The 21743-nt window shown below is 37.1% G+C and overlaps 2 protein-coding genes across 2 annotated transcripts; one reads left to right on the top strand and one right to left on the bottom strand.

The window, feature by feature from the left end:
• Positions 1–1991: 1991 nt before the first annotated feature.
• Positions 1992–7810, top strand: LOC136281037 (uncharacterized). Its single transcript, XM_066167232.1, has 5 exons — positions 1992–2100; positions 3316–3375; positions 3839–3898; positions 5604–5866; positions 6295–7810. Exons 1-4 carry the CDS (start codon positions 2056–2058, stop codon positions 5862–5864), a joined length of 426 nt encoding a protein of 141 aa, XP_066023329.1. The 5' UTR covers positions 1992–2055; the 3' UTR covers positions 5865–5866; positions 6295–7810.
• Positions 7811–8526: 716 nt separating this feature from the next.
• LOC131768893 (trichohyalin) lies at positions 8527–21432 on the bottom strand. The gene is made up of 16 exons (XM_059084597.2): positions 21229–21432; positions 19482–19523; positions 19152–19317; positions 18505–18613; positions 17595–17772; positions 16699–16807; positions 16151–16248; positions 15490–15523; positions 15294–15334; positions 14647–14747; positions 14099–14226; positions 13334–13489; positions 12778–12927; positions 11997–12074; positions 11299–11391; positions 8527–10749 (listed from the first exon to the last, which is right to left on the bottom strand). The coding sequence occupies exons 1-16, from the start codon at positions 21360–21362 to the stop codon at positions 10684–10686; spliced, it is 1683 nt and encodes a 560-aa protein (XP_058940580.2). The 5' UTR covers positions 21363–21432; the 3' UTR covers positions 8527–10683.
• Positions 21433–21743: the final 311 nt, after the last annotated feature.

Genomic DNA, 21743 nt, shown 5'->3' on the forward strand with positions numbered 1-21743 from the left:
AGGGAAGCCTGCTGAGAACCAACCCGAGGCATATATAGACTGACAAAAAATTGGGCAAGACGCACGAGGTTAGGTGATATTATACCACTAAAAAGAACACGAAAACGCCCCCAGAGCCCATGAAAACGCGATACTTCGAGTCGTTGCTCAAGATTATCGTCTACGTATGTATCTTTGGCTTGTACCTTTGGCTTTACTCCATTATTCGCTTCCACAGTGGCTCCTCCAGATCGTAGGGAATGCAAACCAAACTTGGACGGTTCAACTCCGAGACTTTGCAAGTCCCGGCGAAAAGTCCCTCTAGTAGTAGAGTAACTAATTGGCTTATCAGGGGCAACAAGCTTATAAGAGCCCTTCCCTTTAGAAATGGGCTTGAAAATAAAATCTTTGGAATCAGGGGGCATCTTAGACATAGCTAAATACCTCTTAAGCAACACTACGGGGCATGCAGAACTAGACAATTGTGAGATAAACGACTTCGTCGCCTTTACGGAGCTGGTCATTCATGCTTTTCAAAACCTTAATAACCATGAAGCCTTCTTCAAAGGGAATATCACTTCTTCTAATTCTAGACACATCGTCAAACTTAAAGAAACCGGCAAAAGATAAAACATACATAGCAACATTACGCAACTCTACAGGGTTGTCTAGGTCTGATTTGTTAATAATATCGTGGATTAAAGTGGCCGAAATAGGTTCTTTAAGACTAAGGTCACGGTCATTTATGAGAGTAAAGGGTTCATATTTGCAAGATCATTCCGTCTATTCGTCGATCTCTTGTCGTTGTTGTTTTTTTTTTGGTTATGGACTCAATCCTTTTTTCATTAATTAATCGAATCTCTTTCTCTTATTTACTTATTTAGTTCGATTCTTTTGTATTCAGGAACCCTGCTTGGCGCCTATCGCATGGGAGACATCTTGCCATATGATCAAAGATGCAGAGAGGATTAAGTGGAATATGAGAATCCATATGTTATTTTTTTTTTCAAGGGGTTTTAGGAAATATTTACATACTTAGTTGTCATTAAATCAGCAAAATATGTACAAATGTAATATTTATTAAGTGCCACTCTCGCTAAGAGCGGTCGTCTCGACTTCCTGTCGGAAAAAAGTTTTCTTTTATTTTTTGCCTATGAAAAGGGTTTAGGACACATTCAATTCTCTTTTTTTCAATCCAATTCTCTTTTTTTGCGTCGCCACAAGCCAAAAAATTATTTTTGGCCAGACCACCCCTGTCAGCAGCGATCGAAAGTGTAAATTTCAAAGATTTTGTTCAGCGCGCAGCGACTGCAACAATGTAGCTCATGGCGTGACGTGATTGTGCAAATTTTTCCCTTGCCATCTGGCCTGTTTCGTGGGTTCTACAAATTGAAACCAAAATTAGTTAGTGTAACGAATAGAATCGAAAGTTATTAAAATGGACTGAATAACATTTTAATGAGAATTTAACTTTCAAAAAGGTTTACTTAATTCATGGAAAGCAAAGATGGGAGCGGCTTTGGGTATTTCAGCCCTCATTTCTCTCCTGGAATGCCAGAACGACGTATCGAGTCATTTGAAGTACTATCAGCTATCCAGCGAAATCCTCGATTACAAGTTAATTTTGTTTCGTTCCGGTCATTTTGATCACGATATGGAAAAAAAGTTATTTGTATGTTCTAAACATCCGAACACTTTAAGAAACATTGGAAATGCAGTTAAAGTACTTGTTAACAGCCACAGCACAAGGAAAAACTATGTGAGGCAGTAAAAGAAAGCCAGACTGACTGGAGATGTTTTCGAAGTTTTCGGAATTAAAGTTGTAGTCGAATCACATGGGTAATATATTTGCAATTTCTCGAGAGTAAATGCTATTATCGGACGTACCGCGAAAAGCGTAACAGAATTACTTATTTTTTCCGGGCGCCATATATGGTGCTGGTAGTTGGTAGAATTTCTACAGTGACGTCACTTTCCTACAAGCAAAGAGGCATGGCTGCTAAGCTGATTTAATGCGCGGGCCGCGCGAAATTGAACTGCTGATTCCGTCGGCGAATTTATCGGCAGAAGTCGGAAATGGCGGAGGTTTCTGCGAGTTCTTCTGCTAGTGATAATCCCAGGGTATGTATTCATTTGATATTTATGTTATCTTCGGCATTTCAATGTTTCAATTTTTAAGCTAAGCACACCTACTGAAAGCTTGAACTGAATCGTATTCGACTATTCCAGTCGCTGTTTTCGCTCGATATAGTCGCTCTCCTTGTCACCATCTCCGAAACTTATCGTTCGAAACTTATCATCTTCGAAATTTATCGTTCTTTTTCCCAATAACTTTCAGCTGGAATTTAGTAGGAGCCCTGATGATACTTGCGTTTCGTACGATTTTCGACTGTGAAGTGTGAAATTAAATTAAATTTAAATTAATTTTGCTTGTAAGATAACTGTGACGACGCTTCAAGTTTTCGTGAATCTTTTGTATAACTGATGTCTCTCGAGTGAGATTACATGTTAAGTATCAATAATGTGAGGGCATACATACGCGGACTTTACACGCATTTTATGCATATGTAAAGTGCTACAACACGATATCGGAATTGAAGCGTGTTTGCTCTCCATCAGCGCGCATGCTGTGTCACTTGGAGCACGTTAAAGCAAGTATTTCTCGGCTTTATACGAATTACCCTTTATACTACTTATGTACAAATCAAAACAAACATCCAAAGGTATTTCACTACAAATATCCGTGCATAATTTTTAGCCAAATGTAGGCTATTGTGTTTATTATCCTTCATTTTACACAATGCTTGACCACCAGGAAAACTTCCTGAGGGTGGATCACAAAAATGGCAATTCCGGCCCACCCAGTTGGAGCAAAGTAATCAGAGGAAAAAACCAAAAACACAGAAACAAACATATGCAAAGGGACACAATAAACAGTTTTACTTTCACCAGACTGGAATAACATTAATAACATGCATGTCTTTTTATTTAGTTAACATTTACCCAGAAACCTTATTGTTAAAGCCTGTGTGGAGTCCTTGGACGCACCGGAATTATACTTCTAGTTTTATGCGCTTTCAGCGCTTTCAGTTAAGTCTTAAGTCTTAAGTCTTAAGCTTTTCTCATGCTATCCTAGCATTCCTTGTGGGTTATTGTGCTAGTAAACCCCCAGGTTTTGCTCTGCAATGACCAGTAATTTGCCGGTAGTTTTTAGGGGGTGGAGAGGAGAAAGCAAGTGATCACTTTTACATTAATAGCTAATATGTATCATGCTTTCCTCATTTTCCACATGGAACAGTTTTCGTTTGTTTTCAAGTAAATTATTTTATATCATAGATGTTGCCTGAAGAACCAATGTCTGAAGAAGAAGAAGAAGAAGAACAGGAAGAAGTGGAGGTACAGCTTTATGTACTTTTATTGTAATAAGTGTGCACAGTGGTTGCATCCTAGTTTGTGAATTAAGTTTGTGAGACATATAACCTCTGAAATGTTATTGCATTTCTGTAAAGAAAAGTCTTAAAAATGATGTGAGCAAAGGTAGTATGGTTGCATTGTAACTTGTACTGCTGAAGTTAAGTTTAGATTTATAATGACTGTCAGTGGGTGAATAGACTTGTTAACCTTCCTTGAGATTGTTGAATGGTGATCAAGTATTTTCTTTGACAAATTTGACTGAATGCTATTGCACTTGGGGCTCTCTTACTATTGTGACAAGTTACTACACTTGTGCCTTCAACAAGGGTGTGTTTAATTCAGTGTGTAGGCTTCACTGTTCATTTGTACATACAATATAATTTTAAAAGCACTTAAAATGGAGCAATAAATTTATTGTCATCTTTTTGTGCTGCTTATTTTATAGAATTCATCAGCATCTGAATATGAAGATGCTTCTGATTCAGAAAGTGATGGGAATGATGAGGTAAATTCTTTTTTCTCTACATATTCATAAAAATATGATGACTCTACAGGTTTAAAAAAATCAACTAGAAACACTTTCAGCTCTGGATTTCATAGCTACATGTACATGCATTAAGTGGTTTAAGTTTGGCTTTTTTCATTACAAATAATATTCTTGTCTTGTTTATCAAAGTTCTTAAAGTCTTTTGTTTTTCATGAAAAAATTTTCTTTATTTCTGTTGACTTTTGCTCTAGCTGTCTAGGAAATATGTGCCAAGTTGATTTCCTTGATGTCCAACATGGCCTGAATAGCTTGCAGAATTGGTCCCTGACTGATAATGAGATTTTTTTCCAACCATCTAAATGTGTAAACCTCACAATAACGAGAAAAAGACAAAGCTCCAAAAGGTTATATAGGTTAATGGATAAGGATCTTAAATTTGTCTCTTCTGCAAAAGACCTTGGCTTCACTGTCTTGAAGGACTTGAAGTGGACTGCACACATTGCTCAGGTGGTTGCAAAATCTAAAAGAATGCTGGGATTCCTAAAAAGGAACTGCTCGGGTGACCTCAATAAGGAGTCTCTGAAGCTACTTTATATCTCCCTTGTGTGCTCTAACCTGTGTTATGCCTCACAGCTTTGGGCGCCACAATCTCCTACATTGATGCTAGAATTAGAAAATATCCAAAGGAGAGCTACACGTTTTATCTGCAAGAACTCTGAACTCTCTTACAAGGACAGATTCTTGAACCTTGACCTCTTACCTCTCAACTACTGGCGGAAATATCTTGATTATTATTTCTCTACAAGTGTATTTATGGAATTATTGATATTAATTTAGATAACTCTGCTCAATTTTGTAGTGGGTGTTCCCATTGGGGATCTTCTGGGCTTTTTCTCAACAACAAAACTGCTAAAACATCTCTTTTCCATGATTCCTACTTCATCCGAATAACTAATCTGTGGAATGCATTACCTATCGCTTTAAGATCGGAGGTAAAGTTCCTTTTAAGAAAAAGTTAAAATGGTTTTTTATGATAGACTAAGTTCAATGTTCAATCATTATGATATTTGTTCTTATGAGTTAGTCTGTCTGAAGTGTCACTGTGCCAATACTATAACATGTTGTTCTTTTTAATTTCTCAAAATTTTTTTTCTTTTTTTTTTTCATTATTATTTTTATCAGGGTTCCAGGGAAGGGTTGTCAATTTTGTAGGGGAATGGTTAAGTGGTGGGTTTACCTAGCAGGAGACCTAGGGTTCTATTGTATGCCCACCTATCTCAAGGTGAATTTTGTAAATAAATAAATAAATAGCAAATAAAATAAGTTAATTTTACTATTCACTGCTTTCAACAGGTCAAGATTCGATGTTTCAATACGTCATGTTTTTAGAGTCCACCCATTTAGAAACATATTCATTTTTAAACACTGCATGTTTTTTCAGTCAATTTATATAAGTTATAGAAATATTCCATTACACTTAATGGGTGATTTCACTGTAAAACTGAACCTCCGAAACTCATGCAGAAAAAAGATATTAGATCCACATTGATGGCATTCTTGATTACCTTTGGCTTGATTTTAACTTACAATTTACAGTAGCTTGGGTTTGGACACGTACTGCATTATGATCATGCCAGGATAATTTTATATCTGAGGTACAAAATCGATTCATTGCAGAGTTTTTATTTTAAATTTTCTACTTTATTTCTTTTCTTGTGCACAGGACAGTGAATTCATGGACTTTCTATCTAAGCTAAGGGGGTCAACTGAAATCGGAGAAATTCTCAACAGTGATGGCCACCGTTCCATTCCAAGAATAGTGGAAGATTATGAAGCAGTTGTTGGGATAACAGCCATCACTGATACCAGAAAGGAGGGGCCTTCATCACTTCACCCGTTGCCATTTATTAACTCCTTGAGGGAAGTGTCCTCTCAACTGCAAACATTTCAGGCCTCTCCTGAGACTCCAGATGGAACAGCCTGACGGTAAGTCTGATTTTGTAAAATATTTTTAAGGTCCCGAGTGTGCTGATTGCCTGGAAATATTCGTTGCTTCGAATGCTATTCGACGTATTTTAAACTGCCTTTTGAGCGGTAGCGCTTATCAAAATATTAGATCTAAAATTTTCGTCTCATTCTGACAGTATTCAACGATCGTTTTTTCATTATGAACCAATGGAAGCTATGGAGCATGTACCAGCTACTACACGTATGGTTTTGTTAAAATGTAAGAATATAATGACAGATAAAAAGCCAGAATGATAACCGTCATTAAAGTGAATTGATGAAAAAACTTTCCTAAAAAGGAAAAGAATAAGAGGTTATGGCTTGTGCTTGTTAATGTAATTATTGTTTTGTCTATCGGGAACTTCTAAGTATGTCCCATCTGTCTTTAAACTCGTTCTTTCTTTCAGCCGATTATGAATGGCTCCAATAAGAAACGATGGCTGCTGTTAAGCTGAATAAAAAACGTTTCACGTGTATCCAAAAGGCTACTTCCGGTTTATCGAGTTTAGCTTGAAATCAAGGCTTCTAAGACACAAAGCAAACGAATAAATTTAAACATACCCGCCTAGTTTCTACCTACTTTCCCTTTCAGCCTCGCTTTGAAGACATCTGTAGAGGCGGAATACTCACGTCTAAATATGTACATGAACGGTGTATAGGCACGAGGCAGATTAAATAAGTAAAGCTTAAGAAACTTTTAATTTTTTGTTTTATAGTCGTTGAATACCACAATGCTTTATGCAAAATTCTTCAGTGTTACTTTGAGGCATTTCAAGGTTTCAAAACCCCAGCGAATATCAGTCTTGTTAAAACGCACTCAAAGAAGAAAATTCTATATCAACCACGCAAAATCGTGACAACTGAATTGAGAAGTTCCTTTTTCTAGGGAGTTGAATATCCTTTGAATTGCTATCAATTTTGACAATTGTTTCAAATTGCTTCATTCTAGTGGCTCAGTACATAAACCGCGTACGTTGCTTACGGGAGCCTTTTCGGAAATTTAAGCTTTCACTGTTGGAATACATCTTTACGTCGGCAGCGTAGTTTGTAGTGGAAAGGTGGTTATGCGATTCACGGTTGCGTTTGGAGCCGAAAACATCCTCCACTGTTAATATAAAGGGCGTGAAAGGTTCAGAGTACTTCAGAATCAACAGATCTATTCTCTTGGTGACAGCATGGTCTTCTCTGTGGTTTATTGATCCTTATTTTCGTACTTGTGAAGTCAAGCCTTCGCCCATTCACAGGCTATCGTTACGGATCATAATCAGTAGCTGGGAACAGACCTTTATAAAAAACTACCGTACAATTTTGATAAAAACCACCTTAGATAAATCATCATTGTTACATAAAGTGTGTATTCTCGTGCCCAAATGGTCACATAGATCGTAAAATCTTACATCTAGGTGTCCGTGCGCAGATTTTGATATCGTTCGTGAACCGTGAAAGTGTTCCTTATATCCAGGGGTCTTAAATTCGTACCTTTTACCCGGGGGTTTTCAATTGTACCTCTGAATAGACGCTATCTAACAATGACGATTAATATTTTTTATTGAAATCGCACGGTACTTTAATGCGAAAGTCTGTTTCCAGCAACTGATAGTTATCCATTGTTACTTGTCGATTATTTTTGTTGACGGCCTTCAAGTAGATGGGATTTAAGATTGATGTTTGCCTTTTTAACTTGTTCAAGATGTTCACATTCAGTCAACATTTCCTCTCGTCACAACCCTTCCGGCATACATCAGAGTATTTCCTGTTTTACAAGGGCGTGCGAGAATTACTTTGAAGGCTGTACACAATCCAATATATTAGCGAGGGCGACGTATCTGTGTCCTCTTAGATTTGTTTTTCCCCCGTCCCCCGTCCCCCCCCTCCCCACTACAACTCTAAATAAAACATGGCGGGTCGTATGAACGATGACAAGTTAGTCGCGTCAACTCGCGCTAATAAGACTGCAAGCTAGTTTGGGGGGACTAAGGAAAACGTTTTGGCAATCAAGATAGAGAAATTATCAACAGAAGGCAACTGTAATCATTACACCAAAGTAAAAGGATGCATGTCTTTATCTGACCAGTGAGATAGCATTCATGTCGCCTTTACTAATCAAATCAGTACCACACAACTTTATGATGAGCTCAAATAAAGAGAAACTTTCTTCGTTGCCCAAGAAGACCTTATCTGTACTCATTTTGTTAAAGTAGTTGATCAAGAGAGATTAGGCTCTCTTGAATTGATTTATTAGCTACCAGACTGGTTACTTTGGACACGCAGGTTATGAATGGTCCAATTGAGAGGTCAGGGAATACCTTGTGCGAGGAAAAAACGGTTTCTAGAGGGGGGTGGTAGTGATGAGAACAGACAAGTTCGCTCCAGCCTTTCCCCGATCTTACCAATCCATTATTGCGGCTTCGACAATCAACCAATGTAATAAGCATTTGCTTACCACAAATGAAGGCTGTACTGAGACAAGCTGTTGAAGTTTTTTCTTTCCATCTCAATTTGTGATTTGACATTTCAAAGCATTTCACGACCATGCACTAAAACAGTCTGGCCCGACCCCTTGAATAAAAATTCCAAGCCACTTCTTACAAAAATAAAACAATAATAATTTACTTGAAATATTCACAGGTGTGTAAATATCACACATTTTAATCCACTCAGTATCACTCGATATCAAAATCATAACCTTTTCCCTACCCATTTTCCAGAAAGGACATAACAAACACCATTAGAGGCCTTGAGATTGAGTTTGATTACAAGAAGATTTGACGTCAAGTGAAGAGCGAAATACTAACATGCCTATAATCAATGGAGGAAATTGAGCCTTTCTCAGGTTGTAAAACTGTAAAACCGCTAACGTTTCCTGTATCTTGTTTTTTACACTACAACATTTTCCCACAAACTAGTTCATTATTGAATTATTCCGCTTTATAAACACTTGTTCACGCATGCTCACTGTTTAAAAACTAGAAAACCTCGAACTCGCGGTTGTAATCGTATCAGAATCTAAGCGCTCTAATTGCATAAACCTAGCACATCTTTCAGTAAAATATAAACTCTTACTTACATTACTTGACTAAAATCGACACCTGTCGTGCAAAGCTCAGAATTAAATTTTGTTTACATTGCTTTCATTTTTTGTACATAATCCAAAAATCTTCTTCGTGCACTTCGTTCCCTTTCGCTATCACAGGCTCCATTCACGCCTAATGCTGAGAAATTATTCCCATGCTTTCTCTCCACAGCACTCACCTTACAGAGGTATTTTTTGTCAAAACAACAACTGAGCGCGAAAGCCACCCTTCACTTTACAACAATGATTTAGAAATTATTAAAGTTAATCGACCTGCTAACATAAGAGAAACCTTCTTTAGAAGGCATAAGACAATTCAAAACACTCACTTGCCCTAATCCACCTGTAAAATTCGTAAATTTCTTATTGATTTGATTAATATGCTTTTTCAAACTAAGTAAGGCGTTATAGCGTTATTCAAGGTAGAAACATGCCCCTGAAACCATGCCACTGTAAATCTGCTATTAAAACCACACATGAAATTTGCGCACATTTTGCATTTTGTTATTCCAAAAAAGTGACCTTCCTATCTGTTTAAACAATTAGGTCCCACATATGGCGTTTTTTAATCAGATAAAGATTGTTTTTAGCAATGGTTGATGCAGCAGCTGTTTGGGGCCTACGCGGCTAAGCATGAGTAATACTTCATGTGTGCACAATCAGATCAATGAGTTTCTCTAAAAATAGCGGCGTCCGCATTCTAATTTTTCAAAAAGTTTGAGGAATATTCTCTAAAGTTTAGACGAAATCTTTGAAATCTCAAATAAAGAAGTTAGAAACTTTTTACTTTTCAAAAGATAAGAAAAATAATGCGGTTTCTTCCATAATATGTTGTGAATTCAAAAATAATTTAACTTAAGTCAACCAACACTTCTCTCAAGACTCCTAGCCCTGACATGATTACCAGAGACAGAACTCACGTGAAGTTGAAACATGCAGCGTGCATTCACATCTTATAAGCCGAGAGCGAAGTTTTTTACTTGGAAAATTGTCAAGTGAAGCCTTGCTGTAATAAGAACGTGATACCAATCATTTTATGAATACTATATATAGTTATTTTGAGAATGTTCAGGAACATTGCCTTGAGCTCACAAAAAGATTTTACAAGTTATACATGATATACCTACCTCTGAGTGTAACTTAGAACTTTATCTTCTCTCGCTTAAACTGAACTAACCTAGCAACTGCCTCTCTAGCTTCCTGATACAGTCAATATTGCCAACCTTCTGTTGTATCTAAGACGAGTTTTAGGAGACCTTTGACTAAAAAAAATAAGCAAAAAATTTTATACAAATAAGCAAAAACAAATGCTGAAATAAACTGGAACAAAATAAAACGTTAATGGATTGTTAGATAGGAAAATAAGGGTCTGCCGTTTGAGCGTATCGAGCGATACTTATAAAGGGAAGGAAACTAACATAACCCACCCGATTGCGAGGAATACCTTCAGCCTATCTTCAAAATCACTCATACATGTATTAAAAACTAGTACCTACAAATTAACATCAAATGCGCATTAAAGCAACACATCACGCTAATCAGTCTAACGCTACCTTAGCCTACGTGGCAGACACTCGACTCAACCTTGCGCAAGCTATTTGGAGCGACACGCGCGGGAAAGAGGTTATGGCGTACACGACGAGTGCTTCTCTTTCGCTCACTTGTAACTCGCGCACTTGGCGAGCTTCTGCTGCGTAGGCTCGGCAGAGACTACTGGCGGTATTCATGAATGAACTTCCTGCTCCAAATTGTCTGTTCTTTGCCCGATCTTGGCGAGACGATCATGCTCCTGTGTGAAGTGCAAATGATGATATTAGTATATTAGGGTATAGATTATCTGAAACAGATCTCAAATGATCATAGAATGGAAGAACACAGTAAAAACCTGAGTCATATGTAAGAGGACAGTTCATAAAGTTGATATCGGAAATCAGTATAGATCTTCGAAAGTTCCCTCACAAATCTTGCAATCTGATTGGCTACGCCTCTCACTATCTATTCCGTGATAAATAGTGCGTTGGATGAGAAGCGGAAAAGTTGCGAAAAATGAGCGCGTCTTGTTTAGCATAGAAAGATCAGTAGATTTCGACTAAAACAGTGAGATTACTTGTTCTCGATCACGTGAAAGTTGATTCGGGCTTGGCCCTCATCAACTATCACATGATAGAAATCTCGAGCTCGAACTCCAATTGTTAATGAGGCAGACACCTGTCTTAAAGTCATAATCTGCTCTATCTCACTTTTTCCCGACGTTTTGATAAGTATAACGCAGCGCACTCCCCGAGACTTCCCTCGTCGATCAAACCATACAGACTACATTTGCATAGCACCCACTTACCCTTTCTTCCTCAGACAGTAAGTATTTGTCGCCGTTCATCTTCGCTCTGTGGTGTAGTAACCTTTGGATGCTTTCTTCCCGCTGATTGTGGGCCTAGAAATGTCGAGCAAAAGCCACACGGTCACGCAAACCAGCGAGGGGCAAGTATAGTGCTGCTATGTGAGCAGTTTTTTCTAATAATAGTACCAATTTTAAGAAGGAAAAGGAACGAAAACAAAATCAAGACGACAAACGAACACGAAAAAATAAAACGAACCGCTTACAAGTTCGTTCGAATAAACGAGCGATGCGCTGGAAAACTGCTGCTATCAAAAGAGAAAGGATGGTGGAGAAACGGGGGGTCATATATTACATTACACTGATGTTAAAACGAATTAAAATAATAAATATTTCTACAAGGTGCTTAATCACACCATAACATATACAATTTATCTGCACGGTCCACATTCCGTCTAGCTACAGTTGATTCGAGCATACACGAGGAGGGGAGACATTATCCGAAAAGTTTGTCCAAAAGAATACATCCCTTGTTATCTTATTCGAGACGCTTGACGCATCAAAAGCAACAATTATTAATTTTTACTTTCTTTCCGTTTTTTCCCATTTCTATTTTACTTTATTTTACTATTCTTTTCGTTTGTAGCTAGCCTGAGATCAGTGTCAATCGAGTTTGGAACAACGTAGCACAGATTACCTACCTTTGCTAGTTCAGCTTTCTCTCGTAAGAGCTTCTGTTCCAACTCAACCTTCTTTCGGCCAAACTGTTCCTGGGTTTCCTGCAAGTAGAAAACTAATATTTTAACGGAAAGGAAGAACATTTAACAAGATCGCGTACTTGGAATACTGGCTAACACCTCTAAACAAAGAGAAAACAAAGACAGATCGCACAAGGACTAATGACGGAAAATGATCTAGAACGTCAAAGAGAAGGAAATATGGGTGAAGTGATCCTCGTCCATATAACACAGCAACAACAAGAAGTCCATTCTGAAATGAAAACTTGTGAGACGTAGGATCACAAGCATTTTCCAAGAAACCTTAGGATGGCAAAATCTTTTCAGGAAGAAATGTTTCGTCAAACGAAACAAAAAAGGGACTAATGCAAAGCTGGGAATTTGAGCTTGTTCCGCACTAAAAGCTCCTGGTGATATGCTACACACCTCTTTCCCCCTTCTATAGGCCCAAATATTTTTATGTAAAAAGATGATTCCTTCCATAACCTCACTCCAATAAAAAATATTTTCCCTTCATGCGCCCTCCTCTTTATCTTTTCCTTGTTTCGTAGTGAAATTCTGTTTACAGGAGAGTCACTGAACAAGTACACAACAGCAGCACAGAATTGTTTTTCTGTCTTCTTTGGAGCCCAGCAGGTGATTCTTGTCTCACCATATTTACGTGGAAATTTGAAAGCCTATGACTATGATTAACTTTTTCCTAATTAGAGCTACAGACAATACACTGCACATCACTGGTACAAACCCTCATTTTCTTCTGGTTTTCTTTGGACAGTTGCTCCAATTCGACAAAGATTCTTTGTACGTCCTGTTCTTGTTTTCGGCGTTGCATTTCAGCGGCACGTACTCGATTGTACAGAGCATGCTCTGTTTCCTCCATCTTGTTCACAATTTTCTAAACGTCATGGTAGATACAGAGAGGTTGAAAGTTAATTAGTAGATTGGAGAGGCTTTAGATAGACCTTTCTCGAATTTATAATTAGAAATCGATTCGTTACACTTGTAGTACGAAACAGCATGGCTCCGGTAGTTGATACGCAAATTTTTATGATGAATCAGCTAACAAAATTGGAAAGAGAGAGCGGGTTGATGAGTTGTTCATATTATCATCCTTCACACAGTAACTCGTATGGTTGGGGGTTAAAGCGTATATCCCCACAATACACATGAACATGAAGGGGTGCCTGTTTTTAAAATTCTTTTTTTTCTCCTCTCTAAATTTTTGAAGATGGAGCAACCGTGACGAAGTACATGAAAAAATGCAAAGCATGCCACGGACTAGGACTGGAAATATCAGTCACCTGTAGATGTTTGACGCTGTCTTCATGGGCACGCCGAGTGGCCTCGTTCTGTTTTTCTAAGTAACGTTTCTTCCACTCAGTCATCTGCTGCGAGTGTTGCTGTCTTCTTTCCCTTGTCAGCTGCTCAATCTGGTGGCTTCTGCGAGCCTCGGCAAACTGACAGAGTAAATTAATAATAAAATCGAGCTTAAAATCCCTCCTCATCTGACAATTATAAAGGGTTAAGTCTGCACTAAAGCCAAGTGGCTTGCTGCACCAGAGTTTATTCCTGTCTGATGAAATAGAGATCATTTCTGCAGCAATAGGCCACATAGGATAAAAGTCTGCCAATAGGTTGACGTTCACAACGCGAGGTTTTTTCATTTAAGTGTGTTTTCTTTACTCAATAAAATATCTCGTTCCTGAATGGTCCATGATGAATGTCTGAGTAAGCTAAAACAATAAGGTTGGTATGACTAGCACATTTAATGTATGGAATGATTAATTCAAATAATGCAAGAGTTTTTCCTAAGTCATTAAAAAGAAATTCGTGTGGAGTGCAAAGTGGGCGTACAAAAAGAAATCGTCGTGATACATAAGTGATTTGATGAAAAAATTTAAGAACAATGCGTTAAATGCTCGTGCATTTCGTGACTTGCGAATAAACTTAGGGTACGTGTAGACTATCAAGGGGAGAAAAAAAAACAGAAAAACACACATAATTGCATCGTGAGGTTTCATTCCCAATAGCCAGAACATTTAGTAATGCCATTTTCATGCCCTTACCTGGCCTCGTTCCTCAATCTCTTTTCCTTGTCGATCAAGTTCCAGATATTCTGCCGCTTGCTTAGCTTGCTTTTGGCTGACGGAATTGTGTTGAAGCCTACGATTAATATCGGTCATCTTTCTACCCTCTGAAACAAGAGCAGGAGAAAGAGATACAACATTAAGCTGAAAGTAATGTTGTGAGCTGGGATTATTAAGCAGCACAGGGAACAGTTTGGGTGGTAAGAGGAAATGTGACATTCTGAGTGTATGGTAAATTTTCTGATCTCACGTGCACTCTTTTCGATCTGCAAACTTAAAGCAGTACAAGTGTACCAAATTCTAATCGGCTCCTAAAAGTTTCCCTTTCTTCTGATTGGCGTTGCGATTACTTTGGTTTGGGTTTTACGACTCTCAATCGAAAAGTGCTCTGTGAACATATAATTCGTTGTACCTGACTTTTGTTTTTGCTTCGTTTCCTAAACCGTTTGTTAGACACCTACTACTAGGTTTGTTAGTTTGTTTATCTGTTTTTCAATCATAAAACGAGAATAGAAATGTGAACCTACCTTCCCTTGACTTTAAGGACAACATGTCTTTGGAGACCATCAAGTCCCTGCTCAAACGCCGCTTGCCGTATTCATGTTTAAGTCCTTGGTTTTCTATACCTCTGCAATATAATGAACAGTATCAAATGTTGATTAACAACAAATACATTTCCGTTACTTAGAAAGGAAAAAGAAATTGGAGAGGCTGCTGGAGGACTACACTAAGAGCAGTTCCTCCTTCTCGGCGAAGTCTGTCGCGCGAGTGAGAAAAATAGTGGAAAAAAATGGATGTTAGCGCATCGCGCAGAACTCTGGGAGTGAGGCGCAGACCGATAGGAGACACACAAGACACAGGTTGAAGATACTAAGCTTCTCTTGATATCTGTGCCAACATAACAAAACTATTCTGATCGAGGAATCACAGGTGCTGATTACGGGATACCAATATATAGGTTACTAAGTTAGTAAGTTAGTAAGTTAGGCTGATAGGGTCTCAAACAAAGAGGAAAAAAAAGAAAGTCTTTCTTCGTCTTTAAAAGCCATATATGTTCCAGTCCAGCCCTCCTACTCAGTCTTTGAGTACATGATATATATATTTACAAACTGTAAGCCAAACTGTCAAGAATCATCAGCTCATTTCTTTTTTTTTCTTTTTTTTTTCCACTTACTTGAGTTTTTCTGTCAAGCTTTGTTTACGTCGTCTGTCATCCTATTAAGAAAATATACACACGAAAAAATCTGGTGCTTTATATGCTAAAGTAAAGAAGCAACCATGAAAGAGACAATCAAACCAAACAAATGCTTGAAACAAAAAATACATGTGCATCTCTTCTAACTATGGGTATAAGAGTTTAAATCTCAAACCTGAATATCTTTGATGCTTGTGTCCTTTACATATCTGAAAATTAAAAAAACCTTACACTGATTTGACAATTCTGCAATCAACCATCAAGATACCATGCCAAGCCATTTTCAAAAATGGTCCAAGAACAAGTATTCTGACAGTAAATATGTGAAAATCACATAATTATGTGACATGCGAATAAAGAAATGAATATGGAAGTGATCTTTGCAGTAATGTACACTATATTTGAGCAGTAGTGAAAATAAGGCCTGAAAAAATTAATTACTGTGAATATCGCTTCCATATTCATTTCTTTATCCGCAGTTCACATACACTGTGTATGACTTTCATATATTTACAGTCAGTTACTCATTACTTCACTGGTTAATTTGGAATCAGTGCAATGACCAGCTCCCAGTTGGCTTGTTAGCTCAGTTGGTAGAGCTCTGCACCGATATCGCAGAAATCATGGACTCAAATCCCCTAATGACATGAATTTTTTTCAGGTCTCATTTTCACTACTGCCTATTAAGTGGTGTTCATTACTGCAAAGATCGCTTCCATATTCAACAAGCATTCTGCCGCTCATTGTAGTATTGTTTTTGTCAGCTTTTTATTAAATTCATTTTGTTTTGTTTTGTTGTTTTCTATAATCATTCAGATTTCATGTGATTCTAATACCTGTCATCATCCGTTTGTTGTGTTCTCTTTTTCAGCGCCATCTTGTTTGCTGCAATGGCAAGCTCAGCCAAACTCTTTTTCAATTCAAATCCCCTTTCCTGTTGAAAAATAAAGTTGTTTCTACATAAACATTTACTACTGAATTCTGTATTCCTAAATTTATCATCTCATATGGTTTCATAACTGAATGATGAAGGTCTTCTTGTGGTAACTAAGAGATGATGACATCACAAAATGACAACAGTTCTGAGTACTCCTGATTGCAAATTTAGATGGTATAACCTGGAATAAATCAACCCTGATGAGAGTGGGTGGAGATTTTGGGAGATGCACTTTTCCATTTGGCAATCCCATGAGAACTCAATTCACATCTGACTCAATAGACAATATTTTCAACATTAATCAAATTGAACAAGTGTCATTGTTGTGTTGATGTAGTTAGCTGAAGTCATTTTTGAGTAACTAATTCAATTAAAGGTCACATTTGACATTAACCAAAGCAATCCAAATCTAATCATATGCATTTGTATCATGGAAAAAACTTATACCTCTATTCTTTTCAGATTCTCTTCAAACTGCTGAGTTAGTGAAAAGATTTCTGTACGAGTCAGCTCTAGTTGCTTGGCTGTTTTACTGTACTGAAACTCCACTTCACCCCTGAAGGAGCAAACATACATTGTAAGCTGAAAAAATCATCAACTTCAATATATGTCTTCATACAATATTTAAATGGGATTAATTCTGCAGCTTTTTTTCCCATGTAATGATGACCCTTCACAGATACCACTTTGTGCTCCTGGGTGGAGAAAGGCATTGGGACATCATGAAGTGTTTTGTCATTACTGGCACTGACAATACAACAGACTTAACCAGAGCCTGAGTCTAACAAGATTATACCATCCAAATTAATTCCACATAAACCTCTACCATGTGCAGAGGTTTTTTCTAAAAAGTGCGACCTTTGAAAAGCTGCAATGGGGTTAAAACCCCTTGGGAGTCAGCTAATGAATACATTCTAATATCCAAATATGTTTAAAGGAAGACCACTTTTCAGCAGTTTACGTGTGCATACTTTGAGAACCTCCCTCCTCCCCAAAAAAAAACAATGTTGGTAAAATTGAAAAATCACCACTGCTTAGTAAAGTTAACAAAGTGCACAAAATTCAATATTGCCATTAGGTGTACGTGTATCATGTCAAGAATCCCAAGCACTTTAACCTACATTATAGAGTGGTAAGCCACCATTTTAGCTACCTGGCCACACCATTTAAAGGGTCCAGATGACTGTTGATAATGTAGCTCTTTTATCTGATTTACAGATCTGTCCTCAAGCTAAAGCTGTAATTACTGGGTCACTTGGCACCCCTCCCAATGTTCCCAAGTTCAAACCCTGACAGCATAGAATTGCAGTCTGACTGACCCTGATCACTGCCACGATACTTACAGGTTTAATCCTTCCTTCCTATCTTTGTCTTTAAATTTCACAATAGCAGACATGTTCCTCTCAGTTCTTGCCTTGTTGACTTTGTCCTCCTGTATGGCATGTTGCTGTTTAACTCTTTCCACGCCCTGATTGTTCTCACTAAGCTTACTTTCTTCACCTCTCACTTTTTTGTAAATACCTGAAAACAAGAAAAAAAGATTCACAACTTTTGGTTAAATTATTTTTTCAATTATTAAAATATGTCAATGCCAATTTGACTTCTTAATTTTCCTCTTGTTTGAGATTATGATAACGTGGTTATGAATAATATTCATAAATACATCTCAAAGAATATTAAAATAAAAATATAAATGGTTTTAAGAATGTGAAATCAAAAACAATTTATCAGAATAAACAGAACATTTTATTAACACTACAGATTAGTAATCAAGGAGCACTTGCTTTTAAAACAAGAGTTCATATCAGTTTGCTCTTTTCATGAATTTTTGTGTGTGTTTACTGTCTTATCTTTCATTACAATAATGAGAAATTTTGCTTATTTAAGCTGAAAATTATCTTTCTTCCTCCCCCTCGTCTTCTTTCAAGACACTTTACTGCTGATTCACTCATGAAAATTGGTCTTATCTTAAGATTACTTCAGAAACTTAGGTTAACTTTTTCCTGATTGAAATACCATTTTCTATTTGTTTGTTTTTCTTAAAGATGACAAACAAAACCAATAATACTTGAATATAAGATATATTTTTACATGTATTTCTCTCTTACAATCTTTTGCTTTTATTTCTTAGTTATTTGTTCTTTGATTACTGCTGAACATGTGCAAGCACAATTTGCATGAATTACCACAAATTTAAAATTTACAAGTAGATAAATAAGTAGTTGTTCAATAAATCTCTTGCTCAAGACTTACTGTTTTCATATTCTGCCATGGTTCTTCTGAGATGATGCTGTTTCTTAATGATATCTCCTTCATAACGTTTCAGTTCTCTTTCCTCTTGTTTATGTTGCAGCATATGATCCTATCAAATAAACCACTGAATCACACATAATGTTCATGAAATTGTTCACTTCTTTCTAAATCCTTTACACCCTAACATGAGTGGGCAGATTCACCACACTTTTCTCTAGACTTTCCCTACTCTTTTTCTCTACAGGATATGTAGAACAATAAAGAACTCATTCTGACCTAATACAGCTTTATTGAGTGGGAAATCTGTAAGGAGAAATTTGGTGATTAAGTCACTCTTGAAGGTTCCAAAGAGCTGATGGTTTACATTATTGCAGAGAAGCAAGAAGTCCTTCTCTTGTCAGCTTTGCTTCATAAATGTTTAAGAAAACTGTTATACTCAAAACATACAAAGAGTCACAGAACAAAAAAGGTAAATAAATAGAGTATACTTATTTAAAATGTTTCCAAAGAACATCAAAGAAAAAAGAATAACCAGCTTACTCAGAAAAACACACACACAAAAAAAAACAAAACAAAACCAAAAAAACAACAAAACAAACAAGATTGAAATTGGACAGCATCTTCAGCTCCATTATGTCCAGCCTCACCTCAATAACTCTCATCTTTTTCTGGTGTTCCTGTATATTTTGTTTTGCAGTTAATGTTACATGAAGCAGACCATCACTTCTGTTTGGTGACAACCTATATTTAGTCTGCTTTGGGTCTTTTGTTGTTGGCGATGATCGGCCTTGCTTTCCAGCAATTGGCTTAGGTCTGGAAAAATGTCACATGAAAGTATGTCAGTTACATTGTTAGAATGACTAATTGTGAGAGCTGTCACATTTGTTTGCTATACTGTTTATAGTAACAATAAATATACCTGAACTCTAAATCCTTGATTAACAGCAATTAAAACAATACAATAGAATTAACATCACCTTGACACCCCAACATCTTGCCGTTCTCCATTTGCTAATGACCTGGTATCATTAAAAGAAGATGGTGCCATTACCAAGAGAATCACTGATGTTAAACCAATTATCTGTGTTATTTACCAAATAAACTACAACCCATACAGGAAAGAGATTATTTTCCTTGATAGTAATGTCCTTCTTTAAAACAATTTGATTTGCTTTGTCAATTGCTAGTTACCATTATGAATATGTGAAACAGGGCAGCTGAGCCAATACTTGCCAAAACTGAGGGTTCAACACATCAGTAATTTCATCAGCAAGAGTGTTCTTTCCTTTTCTAGCTGATCCAATTCAAGACCCTGGTGTAGCTGGTGCTCTTTGGTGAGATTTCATAAGTCTCATCAAACACAATAACAACAAATCACACTCATGATAACTATTTGTCTGTCTAATCTAATTAGTCTTGATCTCTGCTACAAACATGCCACTAAGCTGGAGCATTCATTAACCCTTCAGCTCCCAAGATTTCATGAGTAATTCTCCTTTCTGTCTGCCATACAATTTATGTGAAGTTAGTTTGGAGAATTTGGAACTTGATCAACCAAAAATCCCCTAATTGATATTTTTCTTTATTCTCATTACTTGTCTTCTTGATATTGTACAGATAATGTAAGGAGAAATTCTGTCTAGGTCACTAGTGGGACTTAAAGGGTTGAAAATCACACTACAACCCACCCTTGCCCCTAAATGAACTATTTCCTTAAAACCTTTACTTCCCAGAACAGATGTAATCTAGAAACTCCTCCTTACATCAAATCATCAGGAGGTGGGTTGTTAAGGGCATTGCCTAATGCCTAAAAGCTGATTCTCACTGCTGATTTACGAAGAAGACAGATACCCATAACATACCAAAGAGAAAGTTAAGAGTCACATGTAAGAGTTATGAGGTTCATAAAAGGAAAATTAAAAATTCTCAAAAATTATGCTCCCTCATGAGACCTTATTTTAGACCAACCACTCTAAATCATTAAGAGCATGCCAGCATATATTATTCTTCTTTTTAGCTAAACTGACTACATTATTCATAACGGATTTGTACTTATGGCTTGTTTGCCAGGTGTCTCATAGTTTGAAGCTTCTTTTAGAGGTTGCCCCTGGAAACTTACATTTTGAGACAAAGGGAATTACGGATACTGAGAAGGCATAGGAAAATAAAAGCAAATTGATCGATCATTGTCTTCAAAAGAGGGGAAACTAAGAAAACAGGGATTTATTTTCGAAACAAATATTGACGTTTTCATCCATTGGCATTGGAGCGTAATTGAAATGACAGCAAATGAAATGCGGTGTTAATATTTGAGAGTGATCGATCACAAAGAGATTAGAGCCACAAGTATGTTACAATTATCACGCACGTTTGGCTTTTTCTTAAATTGTTTTAGAGCACTTAAGCTACAAAATCTATACCACTAATAAAATCATACTATCTATTTAAGTTGAAATAAAAAGTCAAAACAATATTCTTTATGCTCATTAGTTCGAAATATGAAACCACTTGATATCTCGCTAACTTATTATTCTGCTATCGATCGCAGGCGGACATCCAATTCAAGGCGCTAACATTTAATCAAAACGAGCTAGAATTTAATAGAATCTGCCTCAAACCACCGCAAACTAACTTATTCATTTAAAATAGACTCGTCATACATATTATTTGGTTACACATTATAAACTAGTCTTACTATTCTAGCGTAAACAAAGATTCGCTCACTTGAGAAAATTCGCATACTCGTCTCCTCTCGACGCATCGCCGCTTTCGCCTTGAGAGAACCGTGTGAGCTCTGGAGAAGAGAGAGAAGCGTATCTCTTGTGTAAGAGAGGCTGCCGTTCGAATGGAAGAACCATTTTATCCCCATTAGAGAGACAATTCGGCGTCAGAAAAAGTCCATGTCTACCAACTACTGCTTCCCTGCGGCGAACGGAATCGTAGAGCAATGAGTTACTATGGAGACCATTGTCGACCGCTTTTTAAGGACATCGCTGTTACAGCCCTTATTGCGTGACACGCGTGATTCTTCTCATACCCGAAAAAATTAAATTTGTTTGAAATTTCTAATTTATCTATTAATTTTTTTTGTCCCTTAATTTAAGGGGACAGGGAATTTAACTTTTTCTCATTAACTTCTGTTTAAAGTGAGTTTACCGAGGGAAAAAAAAATCAGTGAAAATAAGGTTAAAGGATGAAGAGTGATTTCAGTTTGGATTCGGAACTGTCAGTTTGCATCA

This window comes from Pocillopora verrucosa, chromosome 5, assembly GCF_036669915.1.
Source record: "Pocillopora verrucosa isolate sample1 chromosome 5, ASM3666991v2, whole genome shotgun sequence".
NCBI classification, from domain to species: Eukaryota; Metazoa; Cnidaria; class Anthozoa; order Scleractinia; family Pocilloporidae; genus Pocillopora; species Pocillopora verrucosa.